This window comes from Verticillium nonalfalfae (assembly GCF_003724135.2).
Source record: "Verticillium nonalfalfae strain VnAa140/NRRL 66861 chromosome Unknown scaffold_154, whole genome shotgun sequence".
Lineage (NCBI taxonomy): Eukaryota > Fungi > Ascomycota > Sordariomycetes > Glomerellales > Plectosphaerellaceae > Verticillium > Verticillium nonalfalfae.
Window position 1 is genome coordinate 39,012 of NW_021167379.1, and position 23,870 is coordinate 62,881.

At 56.7% G+C, this 23,870-nt stretch overlaps 9 protein-coding genes and 1 non-coding gene across 10 annotated transcripts; 7 read left to right on the top strand and 3 right to left on the bottom strand.

Annotated features, from left to right (window-relative positions):
• Positions 1-1,534: 1,534 nt before the first annotated feature.
• On the top strand, positions 1,535-3,136 carry D7B24_002307 (uncharacterized protein; the record flags this gene model as incomplete). Its single annotated transcript, XM_028636518.1, has 1 exon — positions 1,535-3,136. One exon carries the CDS (start codon positions 1,535-1,537, stop codon positions 3,134-3,136), a length of 1,602 nt encoding a protein of 533 aa, XP_028491312.1.
• A 1,150-nt stretch (positions 3,137-4,286) lies between these two features.
• D7B24_002308 (uncharacterized protein) lies at positions 4,287-5,178 on the top strand (the record flags this gene model as incomplete). The annotated part of the gene is made up of 2 exons (XM_028636519.1): positions 4,287-4,318; positions 4,392-5,178. 2 exons carry the CDS (start codon positions 4,287-4,289, stop codon positions 5,176-5,178), a joined length of 819 nt encoding a protein of 272 aa, XP_028491313.1.
• Positions 5,179-5,664: 486 nt separating this feature from the next.
• On the bottom strand, positions 5,665-7,748 carry D7B24_002309 (uncharacterized protein; the record flags this gene model as incomplete). The annotated part of the gene is made up of 4 exons (XM_028636520.1): positions 5,665-7,140; positions 7,200-7,226; positions 7,270-7,626; positions 7,677-7,748. 4 exons carry the CDS (start codon positions 7,746-7,748, stop codon positions 5,665-5,667), a joined length of 1,932 nt encoding a protein of 643 aa, XP_028491314.1.
• A 4,016-nt stretch (positions 7,749-11,764) lies between these two features.
• D7B24_002310 (uncharacterized protein) lies at positions 11,765-13,133 on the top strand (the record flags this gene model as incomplete). The annotated part of the gene is made up of 4 exons (XM_028636521.1): positions 11,765-11,917; positions 11,974-12,464; positions 12,526-12,590; positions 12,655-13,133. The coding sequence occupies 4 exons, from the start codon at positions 11,765-11,767 to the stop codon at positions 13,131-13,133; spliced, it is 1,188 nt and encodes a 395-aa protein (XP_028491315.1).
• Positions 13,134-15,041: 1,908 nt separating this feature from the next.
• Positions 15,042-15,548, top strand: D7B24_002311 (uncharacterized protein; the record flags this gene model as incomplete). Its single annotated transcript, XM_028636522.1, has 2 exons — positions 15,042-15,165; positions 15,226-15,548. 2 exons carry the CDS (start codon positions 15,042-15,044, stop codon positions 15,546-15,548), a joined length of 447 nt encoding a protein of 148 aa, XP_028491316.1.
• Positions 15,549-15,911: 363 nt separating this feature from the next.
• On the top strand, positions 15,912-16,640 carry D7B24_002312 (uncharacterized protein; the record flags this gene model as incomplete). The annotated part of the gene is made up of 1 exon (XM_028636523.1): positions 15,912-16,640. The coding sequence occupies one exon, from the start codon at positions 15,912-15,914 to the stop codon at positions 16,638-16,640; it is 729 nt and encodes a 242-aa protein (XP_028491317.1).
• Positions 16,641-18,588: 1,948 nt separating this feature from the next.
• Positions 18,589-18,669, bottom strand: D7B24_002313. Its single transcript has one exon. It is a non-coding gene; the product is annotated as a tRNA-Thr (tRNA).
• A 613-nt stretch (positions 18,670-19,282) lies between these two features.
• On the top strand, positions 19,283-20,190 carry D7B24_002314 (uncharacterized protein; the record flags this gene model as incomplete). The annotated part of the gene is made up of 2 exons (XM_028636524.1): positions 19,283-19,352; positions 19,430-20,190. 2 exons carry the CDS (start codon positions 19,283-19,285, stop codon positions 20,188-20,190), a joined length of 831 nt encoding a protein of 276 aa, XP_028491318.1.
• Positions 20,191-21,172: 982 nt separating this feature from the next.
• Positions 21,173-21,574, bottom strand: D7B24_002315 (uncharacterized protein; the record flags this gene model as incomplete). The annotated part of the gene is made up of 2 exons (XM_028636525.1): positions 21,173-21,237; positions 21,382-21,574. 2 exons carry the CDS (start codon positions 21,572-21,574, stop codon positions 21,173-21,175), a joined length of 258 nt encoding a protein of 85 aa, XP_028491319.1.
• Positions 21,575-22,677: 1,103 nt separating this feature from the next.
• Positions 22,678-23,827, top strand: D7B24_002316 (uncharacterized protein; the record flags this gene model as incomplete). The annotated part of the gene is made up of 3 exons (XM_028636526.1): positions 22,678-22,778; positions 22,835-23,181; positions 23,239-23,827. Coding segments are annotated over 3 exons (1,037 nt in total), but the record flags the coding sequence as incomplete, so codon positions are not given.
• Between the last annotated feature and the right edge of the window lie 43 nt (positions 23,828-23,870).

The window sequence follows — 23,870 nt, forward strand, 5'->3', positions numbered from 1 at the left end:
GGGAAATGCGGCGGATGATCAGATCCGGCTCCCTTTCGGGCCAAGTCCACGGCGCATCAAGGTGGGGTCAAGCTTGAGCTTGCTAGATTGAAGTTACTATGGAGGGTTGGATCGACCAAGCAAGGCGTTCAGTCTCCAAACCATGGCAATGTGACGACGTGCCGGTTCCGGGTCTGGACTACTCGATGCTTAGATTGGTCAAGCTCGCTGTCAGAGGAAGCGTCTGCACATCAAGTGGTGGACGAGTATATTACAGCAGAGCCCCCGTCCTGCGCCCAGGTCTGGGCATCGCCTCTTGGCATGCCATCGCCTCTTGGCATTTTCCCTTCTCGGCGTTGTATGCTCCGGAGAGCAGAATTAGGGGATCATCTCCTCGCCCGCCTGGTCCAAGCGACGACGACAGCGACGACAACCGAGCAAAACGCCCGACAGAGTTTGACGTACATACCACGCAGAGAAGGAGATTGACTGACTGGAGAGATCGGCCACATGAGCGTCCTCGGCGGTTCAAGCATTTTTCCGTCATGACAAGACGACTGGGCAGTGACAAGGCGACTGGGCAGCGTTGGCAAGGGTCCACAGACACGAGGAGACCCATGGCATTTGCGATTCTCCATTACCCGTCTTGAGCTCCATCCTCATACGGCTTGTCCCGGCGTCGCCACATGTGGCTACTACCCAGGTACCCAGGCCAACTCTAAAGACACCTCTCCCCGTTTTAGGGTGCCTGTTCCTGAGCTGCGAGGAGAGTTGTGTGAGAAGAGGGGGTCGATGCAACACGTGGGAGTGTAAGTCTATCACTCGAAGGGATGACCCGGATCGACGAGACGGCGTCTGCGAGCATGAGATCCTACCTCGCCTACAGACGTGTGTGACCATCAAGGCACTTCACCCACAGTCTGTCCAGGACCTGGACCCATGGTCAGTCATCCGGGAACCGACAGGTCGAGCCGCAAGAAGACTGGAGAAATTGGCGCGAACAAGCTCTCGTGACCCGTCAAACTGGGGAAACCGGCTCGCCTTGGGGTAGCTACCGGCCCACACATGAGGGGCAAAGCACTATGGGTTTGCGGATGAAGATTCCTGCGAGCCGCCGAGGCCACGACGGGCCGTGGCTGGGTCAAGCTGGGGGTGTGAATCGCGGGGAAACACCACGATGTCATCTGGGCTCGTCTCCTTACAGAGCGGCACCCCGGAGCGCCCCCTCACATGTTTACCCCTGACGGGACAGGAACAAGCCTGTGCGGCTCACGGAGGGGCGGCCGCGGGGGAGGCAAACTCACGAGATGCTCGGATGGCCACTCTCCGCCGCGAGGCAAAAGTGGCGACTGACTGGAGCGCGTTGAAAGCGGCGAGATGAGCGGCATGTTGGCAGTGATCATCGTGATATAAAGAAGGACGGAAATCCGGCACCACAATCACTCTTTTTTCCCACCTCTCATCCTCATCCTCAGTCTCTCAACCACATCCAACAATCCTCAACTCCAACAACTCTCCTCCTCTCCTCCCATCTCCCACCACTCCAACCGTCACAATGAAGACTGCGATTCTCAGCGGCCTCTCCCTGCTGGCCGTGGCCATGGCCCAGCAGGTCGGCACCGAGGAGCCCGAGGTTCACCCCAAGATCACCTGGAAGCGCTGCACCGGCACCAACGGCAGCAACTGTGCTACCGTCAACGGTGAGATCGTCATCGACGCCAACTGGCGTTGGGCCCACAACGTCGGCGGCTACCAGAACTGCTTCGACGGCAACGACTGGACCGGTCTCTGCACCGGCGCCGAGGACTGCGCCAAGAACTGCGCCGTCGAGGGTGCCAACTACGGCGCCACCTACGGTGTCTCGACCAGCGGCGATGCCCTCACCCTGAAGTTCGTCACCCAGCACAACTTCGGCACCAACATTGGCTCGCGTACCTACCTCATGGAGAACGAGTCCAAGTACCAGATGTTCACCCTGAACAACAACGAGCTGGCCTTCGACGTCGACCTGTCGACCATCCCCTGCGGCATGAACTCGGCCCTCTACCTCGTCCCCATGAAGTCCGATGGTGGTCTCTCTGACGAGCCCAACAACAAGGCTGGTGCCAAGTACGGTACCGGTTACTGTGACGCTCAGTGCGCCCGTGACCTGAAGTTCATCAACGGCAAGGGCAACATTGTCGGCTGGGAGCCCTCGCCCACCGACGACAACGCCGGTGTTGGTGCCATGGGATCTTGCTGCGCCGAGATCGACATCTGGGAGTCCAACCGCGAGTCGTTCGCCTTCACCCCCCACGCCTGCAAGAACAACAGCTACCACGTCTGCACCGACACCACCTGCGGTGGTACCTACTCCGAGGACCGCTACGGCGGTGGCTGCGACGCCAACGGCTGCGACTACAACCCTTACCGCCTCGGCAACACCGAGTTCTACGGCACGGGCAAGACCGTTGACACGCGCTCCAAGTTCACTGTCATCTCCCGCTTCCGTGACAACGTCTCTGAGCAGGTCTTCATCCAGAACGGCAACGTCATCGTCCCCCCCAAGCCCACTCTCGCCGGCCTGACCCAGTTCAACGCCGCCATCACCCCCGAGTTCTGCACGGCCTACCCCACCATCTTCGGTGACCGCAACCGCCACGACGAGATTGGCGGACACACTCAGCTCAACGCTGCCTACCGCCTGCCCATGGTCCTCGTCCTGTCCGTCTGGGCCGACCACTTCGCCAACATGCTCTGGCTCGACTCCATCTACCCCCCTGAGCGCCGTGGCGAGCCCGGTGTCGCCCGTGGCCGCTGCCCCGAGACTGGCCGCACCCCCGCCGATGTCATCCGCAACCACCCCAACGCCTCCGTTACCTGGTCCAACATCCGCTTCGGCCCCATCGGCTCCACCCACAACACCTCCGGCGCCGTCAGCCCCCCGGTCACCCCTCCCAGCTCGACCACTCGCCCCGTCACTCCCCCTACCACCACCACCCGCGCCGCCACCACCACCACCCGCGTCGCTCCTCCCACCACCACTACCGCCTCCACCGGCGGCCCTACCGCTCCCAAGTGGGGCCAGTGCGGTGGCCAGGGCTGGACCGGCCCTACCGTCTGCGCCGCCGGCTCTACCTGCCAGGCCCAGAACCAGTGGTACTCTCAGTGCCTGTAAGCGGCTCGCCGCGCGCGCGCCTCTTCCTGCTGAAGAAGCGGTTCCGGGGCTGGCTATCTGGTCCTCCGCCTCTCGCGCCCCCTCTCCTCCTTCCCCTCCTCGTTCTCCTCCACCTCCGGCTCTGCGGCACGCCGTCTTCGGGCGGCGCCGGCGTGAGCCCGGCGGCGAGGTAGCGGGAGCGCGAGACGGTGGCCTCCTTCCGGCCCCCTGGCATGACGATGATGATGGGGAGACACGAGTTGAAAATGCACATATCTTTGGTTGTGGTTTCTTGCACATATATAACTTTCTTGCACATGTACCTTCGCTTTAGGTTCGAGTATATACAGGTTGCCTACTACTTACTTGCTCACTGTGACTGTTTGTGTCTTGCTTGTGAATACGACTCTACAAGCCGGATTTCATATATCATTCTCTGACGATGGTATCGACTATAACTTGATATGAACAGGACTGCAGCGCAAAAGCATATCATTATACCAAGAATTAGTACTCACTGCTACAAGAACCTTACAACAATCAATAATTAGTCGTTTGTGAGCGGGGGGCTTGTTTGCAATACAAGTCCCCAGCAGTATAGAGTTGCCTTCATGCAATGGACACCAGCATTACAATGTCGAGCGCTTACCGTAGGCATAAGAAGCTAGTGATATTCTAATTTCATTACTCTCAGTGGAATTTCATCTTTGAGGCCATTCATTTTTCTTGCATTATTGATACTTCCAATCGGTTCCTGAACATACATTCCAGCTATGTGATATGGATGACCACGTAGTTGATGTTGGAGTGTGCATTCCCCCAACGCATTCACCATGACCAACATGGTGTTTGTGAAATAGAGAGGGTCACTTTCCGTAATATCTGCCATGCATACATGGCAAGAGCCGTTGATGGGTACGTCTTATAGCAGGCTCATGCCTTGCCTCCTATTCAACTGCGTACTTGCCAGTTTCCACGCCAGTTCAAAGTAGTCCATCAAAAGTCCATCGTGCTTCTGACCTCCTTTTCTATATTTACACACTATAAATACTGTGGAAAAGGCATCACAACATCACGATCTAAATTCAAAACCACGCCTCATTCTGCAAGTTATCGAACGCATACACATAGACAAAATCACCTCTCGGACGCACACGATCAGCAATTCACAATGGCGAATATTCGCAAGCCCAACATGGGATCGTAGGTTCCGCGATGCCATGATTTCTCACATACAATGGGGAGGCCTTTGAAAAGCCATGCTGACGCCTGCCAGGGTCCTCAAATCTCCCATTGTTCTCTTCAAGATCGGTCTCGAGCACGAAGAGTTCCGAGTGCATGAATGCATTCTGCTCCCTCTCTCATCACAAATGCGTGAGAATATCACGGCAGGAGGCGAAGGTAACGTCGTAGATAAGTTCCTCTGGGAGGACGTGGAACCTACGACTTTCGCAGACCTCGTCGAGTTTGCCTACGGGACCGACTACACGACCGATATTTTCCCCGAACACGCCAACGACGGCAACGATGACGACATTTACAATCTCAAGGAGTGGATTGACAGTTGGACAGGCAAAAAGGGCGCGATCTACTATCACGGTCTTCGTTTCGTCGAGGGCCGCCACGACACACCTGACGGCTACTCTCCTGGTGATCAGGACGCCGAGCACAAGCCCATCAACAAGACAAAATGCTCGATCATCATCTTCCGCCACATGAAGCTGTATACCCTAGCCAAGCGGTGCGAAATTCAGAGCCTCGAGGAAATCTGTCTCCACAAGTTGCGCAACTGCCTCATACGCCTGCCTTGGGAGTTCTATGACGAAGACTTTATCCTCAAGGCGACGCGGTACATCTGGGCGAACACGCCAGAGGGAGAGCGCAGCTTGCTTCGCAGAATTTGGCTCGATTTCATTCTTTGTGACCTGGACTGCCTGATCGATGGCAGGCTCGAAGACCCGATTCGATGCATCAAGAACTTCGGCTCCGAGCTCCTGCTCGCTGTGCCCCACGGATACTGGCAAGAGCTGCAGAGCGTGCGGGAGCAGAGAGCTAAAAAGTAGACGGCCGAGTGCGGGGCACCTTGCATTCGGATGCCGGCCTGAAGTAGGGACGAGATGAAACCGATCTGGGGCGTTCGAGACATGGGACGACTGAACAGGGATCATGACACCTTCATGGTGATCGCTATTTTCGGAGGGGATATGGACACGCCTGGTAAAGGGTTCTTTGCTTCACCTTTCTTCCGGGAGCTTCCGAAGATGTTGCATCCCGTGAGTGATCACGATATGCGCTCGAAATATGGTCGGCTGCCCGTGACCTAGGCAGTCCTCCTATACCTATTCGTGAGAGCCAGGGCTTTATTCTGGCTGTATTAGCTATCGCTGATGGTTGCAAGTGACACCCGCAATGCAGATTCAACAAAGAAGGAGCAGGATGAGTGGTGATGATAGTAGAAAAGTCTCTGTAAAAGTGTGTCTCTGTAAAAGTGTGGTGGCAAAACTTAAATGTGCCTCACACGCAAAACACTAAATGGTGCTTGCGTGAAGTTAATCCTCATCAAAGAAGCTGCCGGCTCTCTTCAACATGCCCAGGTCGACCAGTCCCATTACTCGCCCGTCCAACCGCCTGAGCCTCTCGTCCATGAACCACCAGACGGTACCAACAAAAAGGGCAACAAAGATCTGGGAAACACCAATGCCAATGACGGACGATCGCAGGCCTGCGGACCTTCGGGCCTCCACGGCGCTCGCGACCCCTAGTATGAAAAATGCTGCAAACAGGTTCTTCCAGCACACGAGCCCGGCGTCCATGTCGGCCACGTTACGCAAGCAAACGTGCAGGTTCGAGCTCGTGTATTGCGCAGACCGGTAGATGACAGGTCGCGCGAGGGCGTTGAGCACGTAGACACCCACAGCCAGAAAGCCGGCGAGCACAGACAGCAGCTTGAACGAGAGGTTTCGGCTGCCGTGGATCTCGAGGCCGAATGACAGGATTCCGATGGCGGCGAGGACGGTGCCGACGCCAAGGGCCGCGACGAGGTTCAGCAGGGTAAAGTCCTTCCTGGCCTTGCGGCGCCAAAAGGCGAAGAGGGCGGCGGCCGAAACGCCGCAAAGGAAGGGCGCCAACAGGAGGAAACCGATCTGCGCCTCGTCGAGGATGGCGGCCGTGAGCGGCGAGACGACATGCGCTATAGCCCACAGAGCCGAGTACGGCAGGAAAGTGGCCAGCGCCAGCAGTGCGGTGGTCGGGGCGATGAGAGCACGGGGTCCCTGCAGGAGGGTTCGGTTGTCGACGAAGCCTCGGAAGGAGGAGATCGGGTTCATGGTGCGCAGATATTGCCTCGCCTCGTGCGTGTTGGGCACGTGGAGGTTGAACTTGCCGATCGAGCGGCGGGCCGTCGTCCAGGTCGGCGTGCGGGCGGAAGGGAGCGCGTTGCCGATGAACCAGCGGTCGTACGCCGTTTCAGGCGCGGCAAAGGCGAGAAGCGGGATGGCGACGATGAAGAACGTGTTCAAAATTTCGAAGTGAATTTCGAAGCGGCTCGCGTTGCGCATGGCGACGCCGCTGAGCAGCGGAGGCCCCCAGGCTGTCGCGGCTTGCAAGATGTCGTAGGCGGCGAGACGCGGGTTGCGCTGGTGCTCAAAATACGTGTCGTGGATCGAGCTGAGAATGAGCGTATCGAAGGCGCCCCAGCCGATGCCCTGGAAGATGCGAGCGCCGAGGGCAGCGCCGAAGGTGGTTGAGCGCATGTTCCACAAGGAGCCGATGAAAAGAAATACCATGGAAAGGAGATAGACGGGGCGTTTGCCCCAGATTTTGGAAGCGGTCACGCTGGCGAGACCTGTGATAGACGAAAAGATAAAGGGAACGGCTGTTAGAGATGCAATGGCGGTATGCGAGACCTGGAACTGGATGGCGAGCTTGGCGGCGACGGGGATGAAGGCTGTCTTCATGGCGCTCACGAGGCAGACTGTCACGAGCAGTGCGAAGAGATTGAGGTCTTTTTTCCACAGAGGCCAGTTCTGGACGATTGTCAGTCCAGAAGGCCTACTAGAAAAAAATGAGTACGGGTGGTCCTTACCAGAGGATCATCCTCATCATCGGACGGCTGAGGGCTAAGTTCTGTCGTGGCGTATCTGCCCGAGCCATACTTGATTGTCCTTCCAGTCATCGTAGTTGAACGAGAAAACCTGCGCGTCGAACTTGTCATGGGCCGTACCGGACTCGCGACTGTCGTGTTGGAAGCTGTCTGTGGTCGCGAGATGGTCGGCATCGGACGCGTCGGGTGCGACGTGAGTGCTGCTAGCTTGAGCGGCCGTAGTCCTGCTTTGATCTTTGATCCCGCCCCTTGTATCGAGGACATGGTTCCCGCGAGTGTGGAAGATGTGCCGGGTCTTGTCGAGCTGGTAGTTGGCCTCGACGACATTGTCGCACCCTGGAGCTTCGCTGTAGCATTCGCGACCGGTCTTGTCGCGGGCCCGGATCGAGTCGTCGAGCTCGTCGCTGGTCTAGGCGGATCTTTAGGCGGAACTGGTGGTGGTATGTCAAGCGACACTACTCTTGCCTTGTGTTGCGCTTCATGGCTCGTGGCGGGCTTCGCGATAGTGCTTATCCTCGTGGCCTTGTCCATTGCGCGAGGCTATATTGCGCTGCTCGAAGAACTATCGCGAAATGTGTGTCGTCGAATGCCTTGAGAATTAGGCTTGCACCGTACGATGAACGTTCATCCAAAGGTATTATCGTCGAAGCTGAACCAGCAGCTTTTGCGCTTCAAGCGCGGGAGAACCGAAGCAAAGCGTACACCAACACACCCGGCCTGTGGTGGTTGAAAGAATCGAATATGGAAAAGGGAAGGGGAGGGGTTTCACGATGCGTTACTTCGCCATGTGGGTGATAAAGTATAAACCCTAGGCCTACGACGGTAGGAAATTAGGAATTAGATGCAAGGGATCGACCTCAGGTGTGATGCGATCATGCTGCGTGAGGGTGTCGTGGCGCAACCCGGTTTCTCAAAGCGCGCTCGCATGAGGTGTGGGTGGAAGAAAGCTGAGAAGAACTGGCCTCGGAGACGAAAGGGCATGACTGATGGTGACTACCCAGGTAGAATAGGGCATCCGAGAGTCATCGTGACGATCCGGGACGCGTCTGTGCCGTTCGCTCCTCACGTCAATCGCTTGACAAACGTGCTCAGGTCTGCATGGCATGACGAGACTGGCTGGGTTTGCCTCGATATGCTCTCCATCCTTTCTGGTTGACACCTGTACGACCAAACACCACAGGGGTTGCGGTTTTGTCGATCATGCTTGCTTGGCGGCCGGATGTCACCTTATGCCACGCGCTGCGCAGGCCTCGAACCCCTCATCTGCTTGGTACCGCCTGATGGACGTCATGTCCGCGCCAACGCCGCAATGCACGTTGCAAAGGCCAGCCGTTCTCAGAGGCTGGGAGACGCGAGCATGGTGGGGCTGCACTCGCTGCTGAAGACTGAGCTTTGACGTTTTGGCCCAACTGAAGGGTTGCGATGACAGGGACTCTGAAACTCGTCTGGTGTTGGTGTTGAGAAGGGGGCGTGACTAGGAGTCAGAAGGCGTCAACGACAAGGGTTGGCGACAGCTAGGTGCTTAACCCGTATACCTCCAAGCGAGCATATCAGTAATTGCACACGAGAGAAAGCTGGCATGTATGCATGGAGAAGATCCTGCAAACCGAGATGAGAGTCGGTCAATCGATGGGAAGCTCAGGCCACACTGCCATCCGAGACAGGATTGGGAGGAATAGCCAACTGGGCTATCTCTTCGCACGAGACGGTACAGCTTCGGCGTAGGATGGTTCATGTGTGTTTGTCTTTGGATTGATCGTTTTGTTTCAATAGCGTAGCAGCGATCAGGCATCGTTGATGCAATAGCATCCGTCTGCTATTAGCCACTTGGGAGCTTTGGAGGCCTGACCGTTCGGTCTGGCTTGACGAGGGTCTGAAGACCATTAAGAGTCGCCTCTAAAGCCACATCTTCACACATACACACACGCAGTACCTCAGGTCGGAAGAGGGCCACAACGCCATCATCGGTCGTCGATCATTCTGGCCAGATTGACTTTGTCCTGGCAGCGTCAGTGGCCTCGACTCAATCGAGTCAGAGTGGTATCTAGAAATCTCCGATGTCACGTCACTCTGCTGCATCTCACTCTTCCCCCTGGAAGACGCAGAAATCGACTATACACCGTCAATTCTCCGCTCGAATTACCCGTTGACCAGTCAAGTAGTCAGGCGTGACAGGTCCCAGTAGAGACCGAGATCGATCAGTCTTTACGCCACTGCCAGCGAGCGAACCAGTATGCGTGCGTGCATGACAGGCATTTCCTGAACGCCGTCTCGGCAGCCCACCTTCCGGCCACTGGCCTCCTCGAAACCCCAGTCTCCGGACCTGGCGCCTATTGCGGAAGTACGACCGCCCGCATCGAGGTAGTGGAAGCGCCACACTGTGGTGCGTTCGCATGAAAGAACGTGGCGGCAACATGGCACATTGGCAATGATCTCGTTGATGAACTGGGAGCATCAAAGGTCAGCCCATCTGAATCTGGACTGAACTCGGGTAGACACTAGAAACGAGCTTGCGGCCTGACGTTGTTCCTGCGCCAACGCTCGTGCAGAACTATGTGGACGGCGGATTCGCTGGTCCATGCCCCAATGACAGACGATCTCAATAGCAGTGCGTCTAACGGCTTGGCAGCTTGCTGATCAGTCGTCAATTGTTTTCGTACCAGCGCGCTACAGACCGTAAGCCTGGCCAGTCATCAGATCATTGGCTGGCATTTCCCATGAGCCAAAGTCTCTCCCCTTTTCCTTTCTCCGGATTTGGGCAGACAAAGACACAATCATTGCTGCTAGTCTGCTGCTTGTTTGCTCCAGGGTCCAAATGGTGATGGGCAATTTTCTGCTTCACTCGGCAGTTGAAGCATAAGCCATCAAAACACATCATGGGAGCGGATCGGAATATCGTTGATAGTACATGCGATCGCTCTAAGACGGTCCTCGGAACCCAAGCGAAAGCGAGCGCACTTCAATTGGCCCTCGTTCATCTTCTCTACAAAAATGGCAGAAGCCAATATCGTAAAAATTTAGCGACTCTTTTCACGCCCTCAAGGTAGGTTCAAACAATCCCGACCATTCACTGTCGCCGTTTGGCCATGCAGACAAGGAAGACAAAGGAATGCGGTACGGCGCGACTGTGTACTCTTGCAGCGATCATCAGCGATCTCGCGCGAAAATGACTACTGGAATGAGGGCAATGCAACCACCCCTGTCTCAAGCTCACCAGCCATGGGCTCACCTTCACCGTCTACTTGCGTGAGACAAAAATTTGTCGTCCCAGCGAAAAAGCCACCTGAGATGGGCTCACTTGCACATGACCATATCTAGAACAAGCGGCGCGGTCCCTGGTTCTCGGGACCTGGCCCCCCGCCTGATTGGGTTTGACGATGACCCCAGCCACGGCTTACAGCAGATTGCCTCTCGTAGCCTCAGGGCAGCGAGCTGAGGAACAGAGCCAGGTACGAGTAAAACTCTGAATTGTTCGACTCATTCGAGCAGCGAGGAAAGTAAGGAGACTCACATTGACCCCAAGACGGTACACACCCCGAAGCAAATTCTCAGGGCGGCGGCGATGAGATTTCGTCACCAGCATAGGTTGGCATTAAGTGGCAAACCCCACCAAAAGCGCCGACTTTGCACGAAGCAGCACGTACCTTTCATCGAAAGATGACAGGAGGTACCTGTGCGTACTAACGCAATAGCCGAACTCCCGGGTAGCCCGCATGACTCGGCACGCAAGAACTGACCCGTCATATTGCCTTCGCATTGGCGGGCACATGGTCAAGTGGGTACAGACTGGGTATAAGTGAAGACGGCCCTTTGGAGACCTCGGCAGTAACTGGGGTCCCGCGACTTAAGACATCAAAAGTGGTTCTGGCCTGCGAGTGAGGAACTCCAAAGTACTCCCAGTGCTCTCCCAAGGGCGCCGAGTACTCCGACGACCTCGAAGCGGTGCCCCCTAGTGCGTGGTCCTCAGACAGACTACTCGGTCGCCTGTTCCTCGTGTAGACATTTTCCCGTACGCTACATGCTTAGGGCGATGGGGCCTATGGGGCCTCAACAGACGCCGCTGACCGCGGCTTTTCCTAGACCGGCTGCTAGAACCTGCCTAGAGGGGATACCCTGCCTTCACTGCCCCTCTTTGACTTTCTCAACTCCCGTTGTCTGCAGGTCGAGACATGTCCTTGAGGCTGAGGCTAAGATCCCCAAATCCACGTGTGGCAGATGCCCGATAATTGCTGATCTAATGCTGTTCTGGGCTGGGTCAGGGCGAAATTGGCCCCCTTCCCTCCTCCGTCTCCCCGTGTAGTAGTAAATAGGGACGAAGTAGAACAGCGGGGACGACGACGCCACAGGGCTAGAACTGCCCAGCTAGGACGATCAGGGGAACCAGTCTTGTGGACCGAGGACCAGGACGAGTGAGGAACAATAAGACCCTGGCGACGCCAGGTTCCACGGCCTTGGGACTGGGTCCTTCGTGGCTTCTGTTATGAACCTTCCTCCTCGTCCAACGCGCCCGTCGACGTGCACCCATAGCACAGCACACTCCGAGAACCATGGCGGCTATTGAAAACCGCGGGCCTACCCTACAGGCCGTTGCTGTGTCTTTGCTCGTTGCGGCCATTGTTTCGATCTTGCTGCGCTGCTATGTTCGGATATTCTTGATCAAGAATTTCGGCGTCGATGACTACTTTATGGGGATCGCAATGGTAAACATGACTCTCTGCCATGGCACGGGTTTCCTTCCCATACTGATACGGAGCAGGTCTTTTTTACTCTCTTCGTGACATCCGTTTTAGTGGGCATCAAGTACGGCACCGGACGGCACCACTGGGATCTGGAAACGGCCGATGAACAGAAGGCCATGCAGGCTTGGTGGTTCTGCTATCTGTGGTACTGCCTCAGCATGATCGCCTCCAAAATATCCATCGGCTACTTCCTCCTCCGCATCACCGTACGGAAACTCGACATCTGGATTATCTACAGTGTCATGGGCGTCACTGTTCTCACCGGCGCCGTCTTCTTCTTCGTTACTCTCTTTCAGTGCAACCCCGTGTCCTTCTTCTGGGACAAGAGCCCCGCCAACGGCACCTGCGTCAACATCGAAGTCATCATCGCCTTGACCTACCTCTACAGCGCCTGCAGCGTCATTTGCGACTTTACTTTTGCCATTCTTCCCGTCTTCCTCATCATGAGCCTCAGCATGGACCGCAAGACTCGTCTTGCTCTCGTTCCCATCGTCATGATGGCGTGTGTGTAAGTAGCAGCATGCTGTGAGTGACACAATGGTCGAGGGTTGGAAGCTGACAGCACACAGGGCGAGTTCCGCCGTCGTTGTGCGATTTGCATACGTCAAGGATTTCAAGAACCCCGACTTTCTCTGTATGCCTTCTGTCTCCGCCTGCTCCTCCCAAACTTGACACGCAACAAGGACTAACACGAACAGACGCCACCGTCGACATTGCCATCTGGTCAACCACTGAATCAGGCCTCGCCATTATCGCCGGCAGCTTGGCCACGCTCCGCCCTCTATTCCGTCTCGTCGCCCGCGCCATGGGCCTCTCCACGAACGACCCGTCCGGCTACCAGGTTTCGGGCCAACAGCGAATCCCCTCAGGCATGGGCTGGGCCAATCAAGCAGATGAGAGCCGAGACAGTCGCCGTGGCAAGGGCCCTTTCAGTCTGACGACATTTCTCAACGACGAAGCAGAGGCCAGGACTGGTGGCGCGAGTGGAGAGTCAGAGGATGCGCAACGCAAGAGGTCACTGGACCGCAAAAGGGGGTCGATCTGGAAGTCCAAGGGCGGCGATGCCGGCGACAGCGAGGAGGAGCTGACGTTCGACGGCTCGAAGAAGACGACAACCTGGACGGTCGAGACGAGGACAAAGGGGTCATCATTATCAGTGGAGGAGCGAAGCGTTTGATATTTTTCCTTTGCAGGCACACATGCGACGAACGGTGTTGTAATATTTACTCGGGCCACATGAACAGTACACAGGCTGATATGCCACAACAAACAATGCACCCTAATGACATGGATTACCACCACCTACAAGCTCCCTCCTACTGCCAGCTCTGTGTTGAAGTCGATGTCCTTCTGACACTGGAGCAAACTTCACCCAAACGCACTCCTCGTCTACTGTGGATAATCGCACGCAGTCGTGTGGCGGCAGATTCTAGGACAAGAGGACTGAAAGCGTCGCCCCCGCTGAGAGGCTATGGCCAGAGGCGCGATTCTGCTACACCGAGCGACGTGGTTACCCATAGAGGTAGGCAAGGTGTAGGGCGCACAGCACCTGCATGCGACGATCGCTGGCATGCTTGAGTTTCCTAGCGGTGCAGATCAGCCCAGCCACTTGCGACATGCCTCGAGCCCGCAGTCAGCGGCCGCTCTGACCACGGCCTAGATGCCTATAGTTCTCTGGCTATCACGTCCGGCCCCAGTGGCCATGTCGACGACATGCCGACATGTCTTGCCCTGAATGCGGGGATCTCAGCCTTGAGTGAGACAATAGGATCGAAATAAGGCAATCCATCTAGTAGTGGCTATCTCACTGCCGGCGACGGGCTCGATAGCGCAGTGAATCGAGCGACTTGCATAGTGCTTGACAGGGACGTGAAGCGGCGATCCCACTTTCCTCTTGGCCGAAGACGATGTTTCACGAGAAAGGCAAGGTGACATTGAGTGTTTGCCATTTCCCGCCCCGGCCTTCACCTTCAGCCCCCGATCTGAGGGCTGTTCCTGGTCAGCGGCAGGTCGACAACCTGGTATGTGCATGCTCCAAGTGGCAGAGACCAAGTCCGAATTCCGCTCCACGAAGTCCGTGATGGGCCAGAGGAGCGGTCTGCCAGGGGGCCTGTTGTCAGGGGTTGCATCAGGGGATGTCAGCCAGGGATGGCTGGTTTGGCGACCGACATATTATGAAGAGGAGTGCCGGTCAACGTGGCATATGCCTGTCAACAACTGAAGGATTGAATTTCGAGGACGTGCATCTGCTATCGTCCTTGTTGAGATGCCGATCTTCGACAGCGCTGCACATTTGCTAGCCAACTTTACATCCGGTTTCCCATCTTCCGTGTCTACACTGATTTGTAGGCTCGAAACTCAGAATCATCATGGATGCGCCTACGGCGCCTGTGGAAATAATAGGAGTGGCGGCTGAGATTGAAATGGTCTGCTGGCAAGCCTTGCCTGAAGCCACATCAGACAGGGTTATTGTTCTTTCACGATCGCTTAACCATGCCGAAATGAATCGTAACGAGTCCAAACGCCTTGGTGGGAGCCAACCCTTACCCATGGCATGACTCAATAAAGATGCTGGCGGACAGAGCTGGCCCTGGAAAGAGCTCGTGATCAACCTCTCTCATGATAAAGGGGCGCCGCTTGTATAGCCATGATGTTTCCTTTGCTAGGCACTTTTTGCCAACACGGCAACGTAGAACCGTAGCTCCATCGCGCGTTTTCGCGACAAGACAGGAAACCTGAGAGAAGCTATGCACACATAAAAGCTCTGAGATGTGAGATGACCTTTGGAAAGCTAGGTATAGTTTCTGGCTACGTAGCCTGGCGCGAGGCCACGGGCTTTATGACCAAGAGATGTTTGCCCAAACATGTCCAGCGTTCATGTCAACAAGTTGCATTAGACACTGATTGTGTCCCAATCTGCTGTGGTAGATGGATTATGTCAGCGGGACCCCACTCCAGACGTCGGGTCAATCGATGGCAGCTGAGAAAGCTGCGACCAGCTTCGCGAATACTTGCGATCACAACGCCGTCTCCCCCTCATCTAATGCCCCTCTCTTTTTTCCCACTGAGAGTATTCACGCGAAACATGTCCACCACATCTCTCGCCAACCTGCAGCGTATCTCTGCCAAAGACCTGTCCGAGATTCTGCTCGCACAGCAAGCCGCTGCTACGGACCCAACCGTCGCCGTTGTTGACGTTCGCGATGATGGTGAGCTATTGTGACAGTTCGCCTTCACGCATAAAAGCTTACTGACGCTCCATCACGCAGACTACCTTGGTGGCCACATCAGGGGTGGTATCAACATGCCCTTCGCGACAATCGACGTCATGATGCCTACCCTCGTCCGACGTATGCAAGACAAGAAGACAGTCGTGTTCCACTGCGCCCTCTCACAACAGCGCGGACCAAGCGCGGCACTCAAGTACCTCCGCGAACGCGATCAGATGCTGCGAAGAGAAAATCCTGCTGAGCTCGCGAATCAGACGGTTTACGTCCTCGATCTCGGCTTCAGCGGTTGGCATCAGACGTACGGCGAAGACGAACGTCTGACCGAGGGATACAGCAAGGAATTGTGGCAGAGTGGCTTCTAGGGGTATGACTGAGGAGACATGGAATGGCGCTTCGTTCATATTCAGTTGGCGTTCCATGACTGAAAAAGCCAACTTTGACTTTGGCGTGACTTGGTGGCTGGACGATTCGCACACCTCTGTGGCTGTCGCTCGTAACTTTATCACAGACACAAAATCGACGACGATTTTCCTCTCCGCCCACATTTCAGACCTGCACTTCGACTCGTCACGAAAACTCGAAAACTCGGTTCGAGACAATTCAGATTCGCCATCGCATCGAGCTGCGTTCTACGTCTGGGCAGCTTCACACGCCAAAGTCCGCTCGAGAGCCTTGAATCGCGCCGAGAGCCTCGTATAACACATCAATCTGCCATCAAATATCCCATGGAGGCACTTAAAAACGTCCTGGACACGTTGTCCAGCCTTTTCCATCATTCTGGCAATACCAGCGCGAAGCTACCGGGCCAACAATCACAGCCCGAACGGGGGTACTACAACGGCCACCGCCTCCATCGCCATGGTCGTGCCAGGAGACGCGACCATACCCTCGGGGGCCATCCAGAGATAATCGTCCCCGTGGTCCTGGTTGCAGGTGCCGTCGCAGGCTTCCTCTGCTGCTTTACGGCCCGCATCATTCTCGAGGACCAGATTGCCACGAACTTCGTGCTCCCGCAGAACAACCATCTGCGCATCCTCAGCGGCCTCATTATCCTCGTCTCCTGGGTACTCATTCGCCTTGTTTTCTTGCTCCCGTTGGCCGTCGAGAACCTCGTCCTGTTTGGAATCATCTGCTTCCCAAAGTACCGAAAAAGGCAGAGGCACCAGCTGTGTACCCCCTTTGCATGGATGGACCGCACTTGTCGGACCAAGGCAGCCATCAGTCTCGCCTGGATCTTTAGAGGCTTTAGGCGTGCTCCAAAGCCTGTCGTGCAGGAACCGACTTTGCAGCCGCCTCAGATCTGTCCCGAGAGTCAGCTTCCCGAGGGTCGCCCTCCCGCGAGTCACCTCCCCCCTCCCGCCTACGGGCTCCACGTCTCCGACTCGGTCATTTCCCCGCCCCCTCCAACATACAAGACCCAGGCTGGCAACGACGAGCAAATTTTGCCCATGTAGGCCCGGCACCAAGACGGCAGTAAGGACGAGGACACGACATTCAGTACGGATGCGGGCTGCAGTGGCGAAGGGAGGCATAAAGGAGCAGAGCGATCACTATGGCATACTGCCCATCAGTGGCTGGTTTGAAGGGCCCCAAATTCGAAGAATCTGGATGGAAGGAATGTGCCTGGCCGGCCTCGGATGACTCGTCCAGATAGTACAAATTTGCAGTCCGCAGGGTGGTTCACGCGAGAATACTCAGTCTATGTCAACATTGTCAGATGAAGGATGGTGACAGTACGAGCGCCGTAACATTATGGATAGCACGATGCGCGTTGAACGTCCAGGCCCACATGCTGAAGAAGTGCCACTCAGGGCATAGCTTTCCGAAGAAATGACATACTTACGCGGCAGTCAAAGCCGAACAGCCACAGCGATGATTGAGACCGCCATCATGACTAGATCCAAAGGTCGTCCAAGCCTGGCGGCAGCTGAACTCCCCACCTCTTCGTACCCCACAACGGCATATTTACCGCTCTGAACGCTCGTTCCAGAAACAGTACCGGGTTGGTTGTCGACAGACTGGAAGCGAGCCAAGAAGTAGAATTCCTTGCCTTCTGCGACGCGCATGCCGCCATCCGTCCCTTGCTGCAACGCCGTGGCGGCTTCGGTAGCATCCCACTCGTATTGCCCATGCCCGGTCTGCAGACTGATGTTCGCCCTGATCACGTCGCCGCGCTCGCCTCCGTTGCCTGCAAGTTGTACCCTCCAGGAGAGCTCGAGATGTCGATATGCTGAGGTGTGATCCGTCCCGTCATGCTACCATGTCACCGTGGTTGGGGCTGAGAGATTGAGCGGCTGATTGGCATCTGGCCCGGTAAACTCGAATGGCGTTGCGATTGAAAGGATCGCAGCAAAAGCTAAGGGCAGGGATTGCGCGGGATTACGCAGAGATCTGAGTCTGGACGTTAGTCGCCCATATCAGGAGTTCAACGGCTGCTCGATCGTGGGCTCACAAGGTAGGACCACGAATCCGCGATGCGTAAACAAGAGAGCTTGATTAATGAAGGGGCTCTTTCCCTTTCTGCCTCGCCAATGATCGAACATCTAGGTTACGCTGGGGAGAGACTGTAACTTGTATGTTTATTCCGTGCGTCAGATTTAGCATCAGGGTCACAACGAGGATGCCTCCTCTTACGGCACGGCGAGGTCCATAATCGGGGGACCCTGGAGGCAGCCTCGAAGAAAAAGTGAGCCCAAAGAGCCAGGGGGAGGCCCCAGTTCGTGGGGTCAGCTGGTCATTATTGATTATCAGATTGACAACAAGAGGAAGGCATGACCAGACCATGTCGCGATGAATTCACAAGTACAGGCATGACCAGACAATGTCGCGATGAATCCACGAGTACAGGCATGTAAGGCCAAGACGATACGCTGCCGTCGTGCACCAACAGGTGGGGTCTCGGGCAGCATCAATGCGTGCCGAAGACCTCGCACATGGTGTCTTAGCGATGGGTAAGAGACCTCGCCAGGCTCGAACCAATGTTGCGTGGCCAAGGAGACATGGTAATGTCTGCAAAATAGTCTGCCAGGCTGGCGGGCGGTGGAACTCATTGTGTTTGTTCTGTCATGGCAATGCCGACCTACGGTGTGACCGAACATCACCGGCCTTGGACGCTGCTTTCGCTTCGGAGCCAGCATGCACTGCGCTGCACACCGCTGCAAAGCAGATGGGACCCGAAGATATGCCTTAAGTTCTAGGACTGCCTATTATGTGTCTGTAGTGGTTCATATAGTCTTTTGCATCGTCATGGGCCAAGGGCTTCAATCGACTATGGAGTCAAGGCGATGACGGCTTTAAACAAGTAGACTCAATTAACCAAAATCGGACAACAAGACAAAGGCGCGAAGGTGGTTCAGACGCAGGAAAGGCAAAAAGGAACTGGCGTATTACAGATGGACTGAATGCCGCTACACGGGATCGAACCGTGGACCTTTCCATATCGCAGAATACGAGTGGAACGCTCTACCACTGAGCTATACCGGCTCTTGTGATGGTAGCAGGAGATGTGTGACAAATCATAACGCATGGACACAGCCAGCCCAGCCCAGCCCATCCCATCCTCTCTCTCCTCCTCACCCAACAAAGCAAGACATTGGTTAGGATCCAGATGGAATACCTTTGATCCAAACAATCTTGCAACATAGCAAAGGCCATCTCTTCTCATTTGAGACCAAAGTTCATCAAATCTACACGTTCTTCGTAATGCCGTAGTGCCGTCCCAGATTCCCTCCCTACGTGGTGTGCAATCGCTTGATGGGGATTGGATTCTGGAGTGGGCTACAACATGACTCGGCACGTTCCTGGCCCAAGAAAGGGACCTGACCTAGCTCGCCAGAAGCGGTGACGCAGACGGCGCTAGAGGGGTTGGTGGGGGGCGCCGACGCCCGGATCTCGACACTCACCTCTCCTCTGCTATGGCTGTTTGTTGACAAACTTGACCGCATCTGATAAGAACAAAATCACATCATCAATTGCTTCGTGGTCGCTAGAGAATTGTACACGGTATTTGACTCTCTTCTCTCTACGGCTCTGCTCGCCATATCAACCTTGAGACTTCCTGTTTCTACCCCACCATCACCCACCTCCAACCACCATCATGTCGCCCAGCGCAACATCAGATGCCATCGCCGCCGCGAAGCCGAAGAACGGCACAGTCGACATTGCCAGTGCGTCACCACATCCTCCTCTCTTTTCCCCGTCCTCGTCTCCTCGTCTGCTGACACAGCCCCTCCCCCTCCTCCAGACCTCGGCCACGTCGAGACCCCCAAGGTCCAAGGCCCCTGGACCGTCTCCGGGGCCCTCGCCGCCTCGGCCGCCACGACAGCCCCCTCCCCGACAGGCACCGCGTCGCCGCTGCCCTTCTTCCACCTGCTCGAGCGCCTCAAGACGACCAAGCGCGAGGGCTGGCGCCGCTTCGGCATCGCCCGCGGCGAGTCCATCGCCGACCACATGTACCGCATGTCCCTGATCACGCTGCTCGCGCCGCCGGCCCTGGCGCCGCGCCTCGACCTCGCGCGCTGCATGAAGATGGCCCTCATCCACGACATGGCCGAGTCGCTCGTCGGCGACATCACGCCCGTCGACGGCGTCCCCAAGCCCGAGAAGAACAGGCGCGAGGCCGACACGATGGACCACATCACCGACGGCCTCCTCGGCGGCGTCTACGGCGGCCTGCCCGGCCGCGAGATCCGCGCCATCTGGCAGGAGTACGAGGACGCCCAGACCATCGACAGCCTGTTCGTGCACGACGTCGACAAGATGGAGCTGCTGCTGCAGATGGTCGAGTACGAGCGCCGCGGCGAGGGCCGCGTCGACCTCGGCGAGTTCGCCTACGTCGCCACAAAGTTTGCGCTGCCCGAGACGAGAGAGTGGGCCGACGCCATCCTCAAGGAGAGGGAGGAATTCTGGGGCTCTGTCGATCACGTGCACGGCGAGGCCGGCGTCGAGGGGGGTGTCGGCGAGGACAGGGCGCAGCAGCAGGACCACTACTACGAGAAGAAGTGAGCGGGCGGCAGGGCTCTGCTTTGCGTCCTTTTCAGAGTCATGGGTCGATAGGCGATACGCGGCGTTCTTTCTTGGGAGGGCATACAGCGGGCGGGACTGGTACACATTAGACACACACGCGTGTTGTGATAAAGTAGGGGCTTTGGAGGACGTGTCTTGTAGAATCCAGGCTCAGCCAGGACGGGAATGATGAACGGTTTCTTTTCCATGATGTTCCCCCTTCTCTCCTGTTGTATTGCATGTCTGCTGCAGCCGTCCAGTCTGGAACTCTATGCCACTGGTCCCCGCCCTCTGCGCGATGACAACGTTGGTACCCGAGCTCACAACATCTCATGCCCCCGGAGGCTGGTCGCTTACGAACGGACCAGACAACAACCCCAGAACGACACGGAAAAATCGGTTCAGGACATCCGGGTCCCCACAGGCTGACCGGTCCCCCACGCTCTCGCCGACAACATCTTCGTTCGAATAAGCTTAACCACAAGGTATTCTGGTCTCATGAGCAAGTGTTTCCCTGCAGCCAATGGAGAGCACTACGCCTTGCCCTGCGTTTTAGTAGCTTCAATAGTTCAGCCTTCAATGTAGATCGCCGGTCCACCCATGGCCTGATCCCCTCGTTCGCCAGGTCAAGCGACGCAGGGCTACGGTGTTGACGTCCCCCTTCCCCCGCGCAGTGTAATAAGCATAATCGTCTGTCTTCCCTGGCCGCATCTCGGGTCTGTGGTGCGGGCGGCGTCGAACGTGAGAACCCTGATGGTTTGAATGCGGGTTCTGTCAGCCAACTGCATGTACGTACAGGCGCAGGCTACTACACGTACGAGCAATACGGGCTATGCACAGTGAAGAGGAACAGAGTGGGCGAAATTTCTGATTGAAGTATGTACTGTATGGGCAGTATAGTCCGCAGCGAAACAACAAAGCAGCCCGTGTTGAACGCATGCTCTGTGATCACAACTTCATGCCACCGCCAATCAACCGCCAATCAAACGAGTGTCTCTCCTCCATTCTGAGCCTTGGGCATCCAATCATCCACCGTGACCTCACGGACTGGTCGTTGTTAGCAGTCATACAAGCCACTCGAGAAGTTGCCAGTTATTCCCCACGGAACAGCTGAAACTTACATCAAAATCGGGAAGTCTCAGTGGGAATCGCAGTGGTACTGAACGAGGCCAGCACCACATTCGGTCTCACCGTGCGAGTGGCAGTTAGAGCTGTTGGGCGTCACGCCCGTCCTGCAGCAGAACTCGCAGTTTCCAATGGGAGAGCAGTTGCTGGGAGGCACGCAGACACGGCGCTCGAGGTGGTTCTCCTCGAGGGGAGAAGGGAGGGCCGTCGCCTGAAGGGCCAGAGGGAGGAGAGCGAGGAGGACCTTGACGGAGACCATTTTGGCTGATGTTGTTGATTGGGACTTGTGAGGCTGTTGAGTACGAGATGATGAGCTGATGATGATGGAAATATTGACTTCTTCCAAGGCAAACGGCCCTCTACTTATACTTCTTCGACATCGCCTACCACGTTCTCCTTTTCGTCTCTGCCGCCGATCGCGAGACGCCGGCGTTGAAAGTTCGTCGTTGTCGTCTCACTACTGCAACCTGTCTGCCAGTATGATTGGATTCATCTTCAGGGTCCCTCCCATAGCATACGGCCGCGCCTCATGAGGAAGGCCAGTCGAGGGAGGCTATCCCCAAGGGAGGGCCCCGGACCGCTGCGCTTCATGCCGGCTATTGCTGGTACATGAGGCACTCAATTCCATCCCGCCGTCTGTTTGTCCTCAGTTGCTCGTCCGATAGTATTGCGAGCGAGATCCATGTAGACTGCTGACTGGCCTTGCGGGCAAAAAACCGCAAATCAACCTTGAGAGGTTGTCGCCGCCGCCTCTGGACACAAATCCCGCGCAGGGTCCCCTGCAGCTCAAGCCCATGTGAGCTTGAAGTCTTGGCGTGGGATTCATCCGCGAGAAAAGATCCCTCACCCAAACCTGTAGACATCCGACGAACAAGCAACGGAGGCCAAGATCCTGGACGTTGCCACCGACCGACAGGCGACAGATAGAAAGAGAACCGGCATTGGTCCGTTGTGCTTGGGGGCGCGGCCGACAAGAGGATCGTGCCGGGCCATAGGGGTTCTCAATATTGATGTTCACCATGCAGGTTCTTGTCAACCACCACAGCCTCGGCTGCGAGCCCTGTGACGGCCCAGGTGAGAGGCGCCATGCTAGACAAATGCAGAAGGAGGGCTTTGTCTGTCGAGAGGAGAAACTGGGAGTAGCTGGCCTGGGATCGCCAACAGACGGAGAAGGGCGCGCTTGCCCATGCTTCCAAGCTCCCACGCTTCCTTGTCCTCATGCCCGCGGTAGCAGGGAGCCTGCTTAGGCGAGGATGTATAAGAGCCTCCTGTTCGCCGCGCAGGAGATGCTTGAAGCTTTCCGTCACTCGTTAGCCTCATCTCGAGACACAAGCTTACACAGCGAGATCAGAGGACCCAACAATGGCACGCTCTTGGACAGCCCCTCTTCTCCTGGCCGGTCTGGCCGTGGCACTACCTCAAGGCACTCCCGTCGTTCCGTCACCCTCCGGACAGGACTGCACGTAAGCTTAAATCAGCCCTATGGATGTGTGCACGACTCGCTGACAACATTTACTAGCTGGCACGAGGACCACTGGGACTGCTCGACCCCATGCGAGACGGTGACTACCACACGGCTCGCTATTGATGCGACCGTCACTGACTGGGACGCCTTCCGGTCGTCCATGGACGCTGAGCACTCGACTTCTGATGTCCCTTTCACTGGAAGCAGCGTGTTCGTGCATACCTCGCTGTACACCTACCCTGGTGGCAGCTTCACTGGATACCAGCTGTACGACTCGCATGCCTTGACGCGTGCCGGCTTTAGCATTACCACTGAGCTGGTGGCTGAGACCAGCTGTCCGACAACCTTCACTCTGCCGCCGTCGCCCACTGGTGCCAATTGCAGCCCTCACCAAGACCATTGTAAGTAGATCGACTCGAGCCGGTACACAAGAATGAAAGAGCTGACAGTAACGCTAGGGCACTGCGATCCGACCTCTACTGCGGCACCCACAGCCACAGCGCCGCCCGTCGACGACACAGAGTGCACTCCTCACGACGACCACTGGCACTGCCCGCCAGGTGTTGAGGAGCCCCCCTTCCCACCCGGGGGAGAGCCTCCTGTCGCTTCGCCTTCGACGACGCCCCCCGTGGAGGAGGAGGACGATTGCACGCCGCACGGAGACCACTGGCACTGCCCGCCAGGCGTCGAGGAACCCCCTTTCCCGCCTGGAGGTCAGCCTACCACCACTCGTCCTACGACTACCCCAACCACGCCTCCATCGCCCCCCGATGATGATGAGGAATGCACGCCCCACGACGACCACTGGCATTGCCCCCCTGGTGTGGAGGAACCCCCCTTCCCTCCTGGAGGTGAGCCTGGCCCTCCCACCACTCCCCCTCCGTCGGGCGGCGGCGGTGATGGCGGCGAGGAAGAATGCACTCCTCATGATGACCACTGGCACTGTCCTCCTGGCGTCGAAGAACCTGCTTTCCCTCCTGGCGGCTCGCCCTCTGACCCTACGACCCCTCCTCCGGCCGGCGGCGACGATGGCGGCGATGGCGGGGAGTGCACCGCCCACGATGATCACTGGCACTGCCCTCCTGGTGTC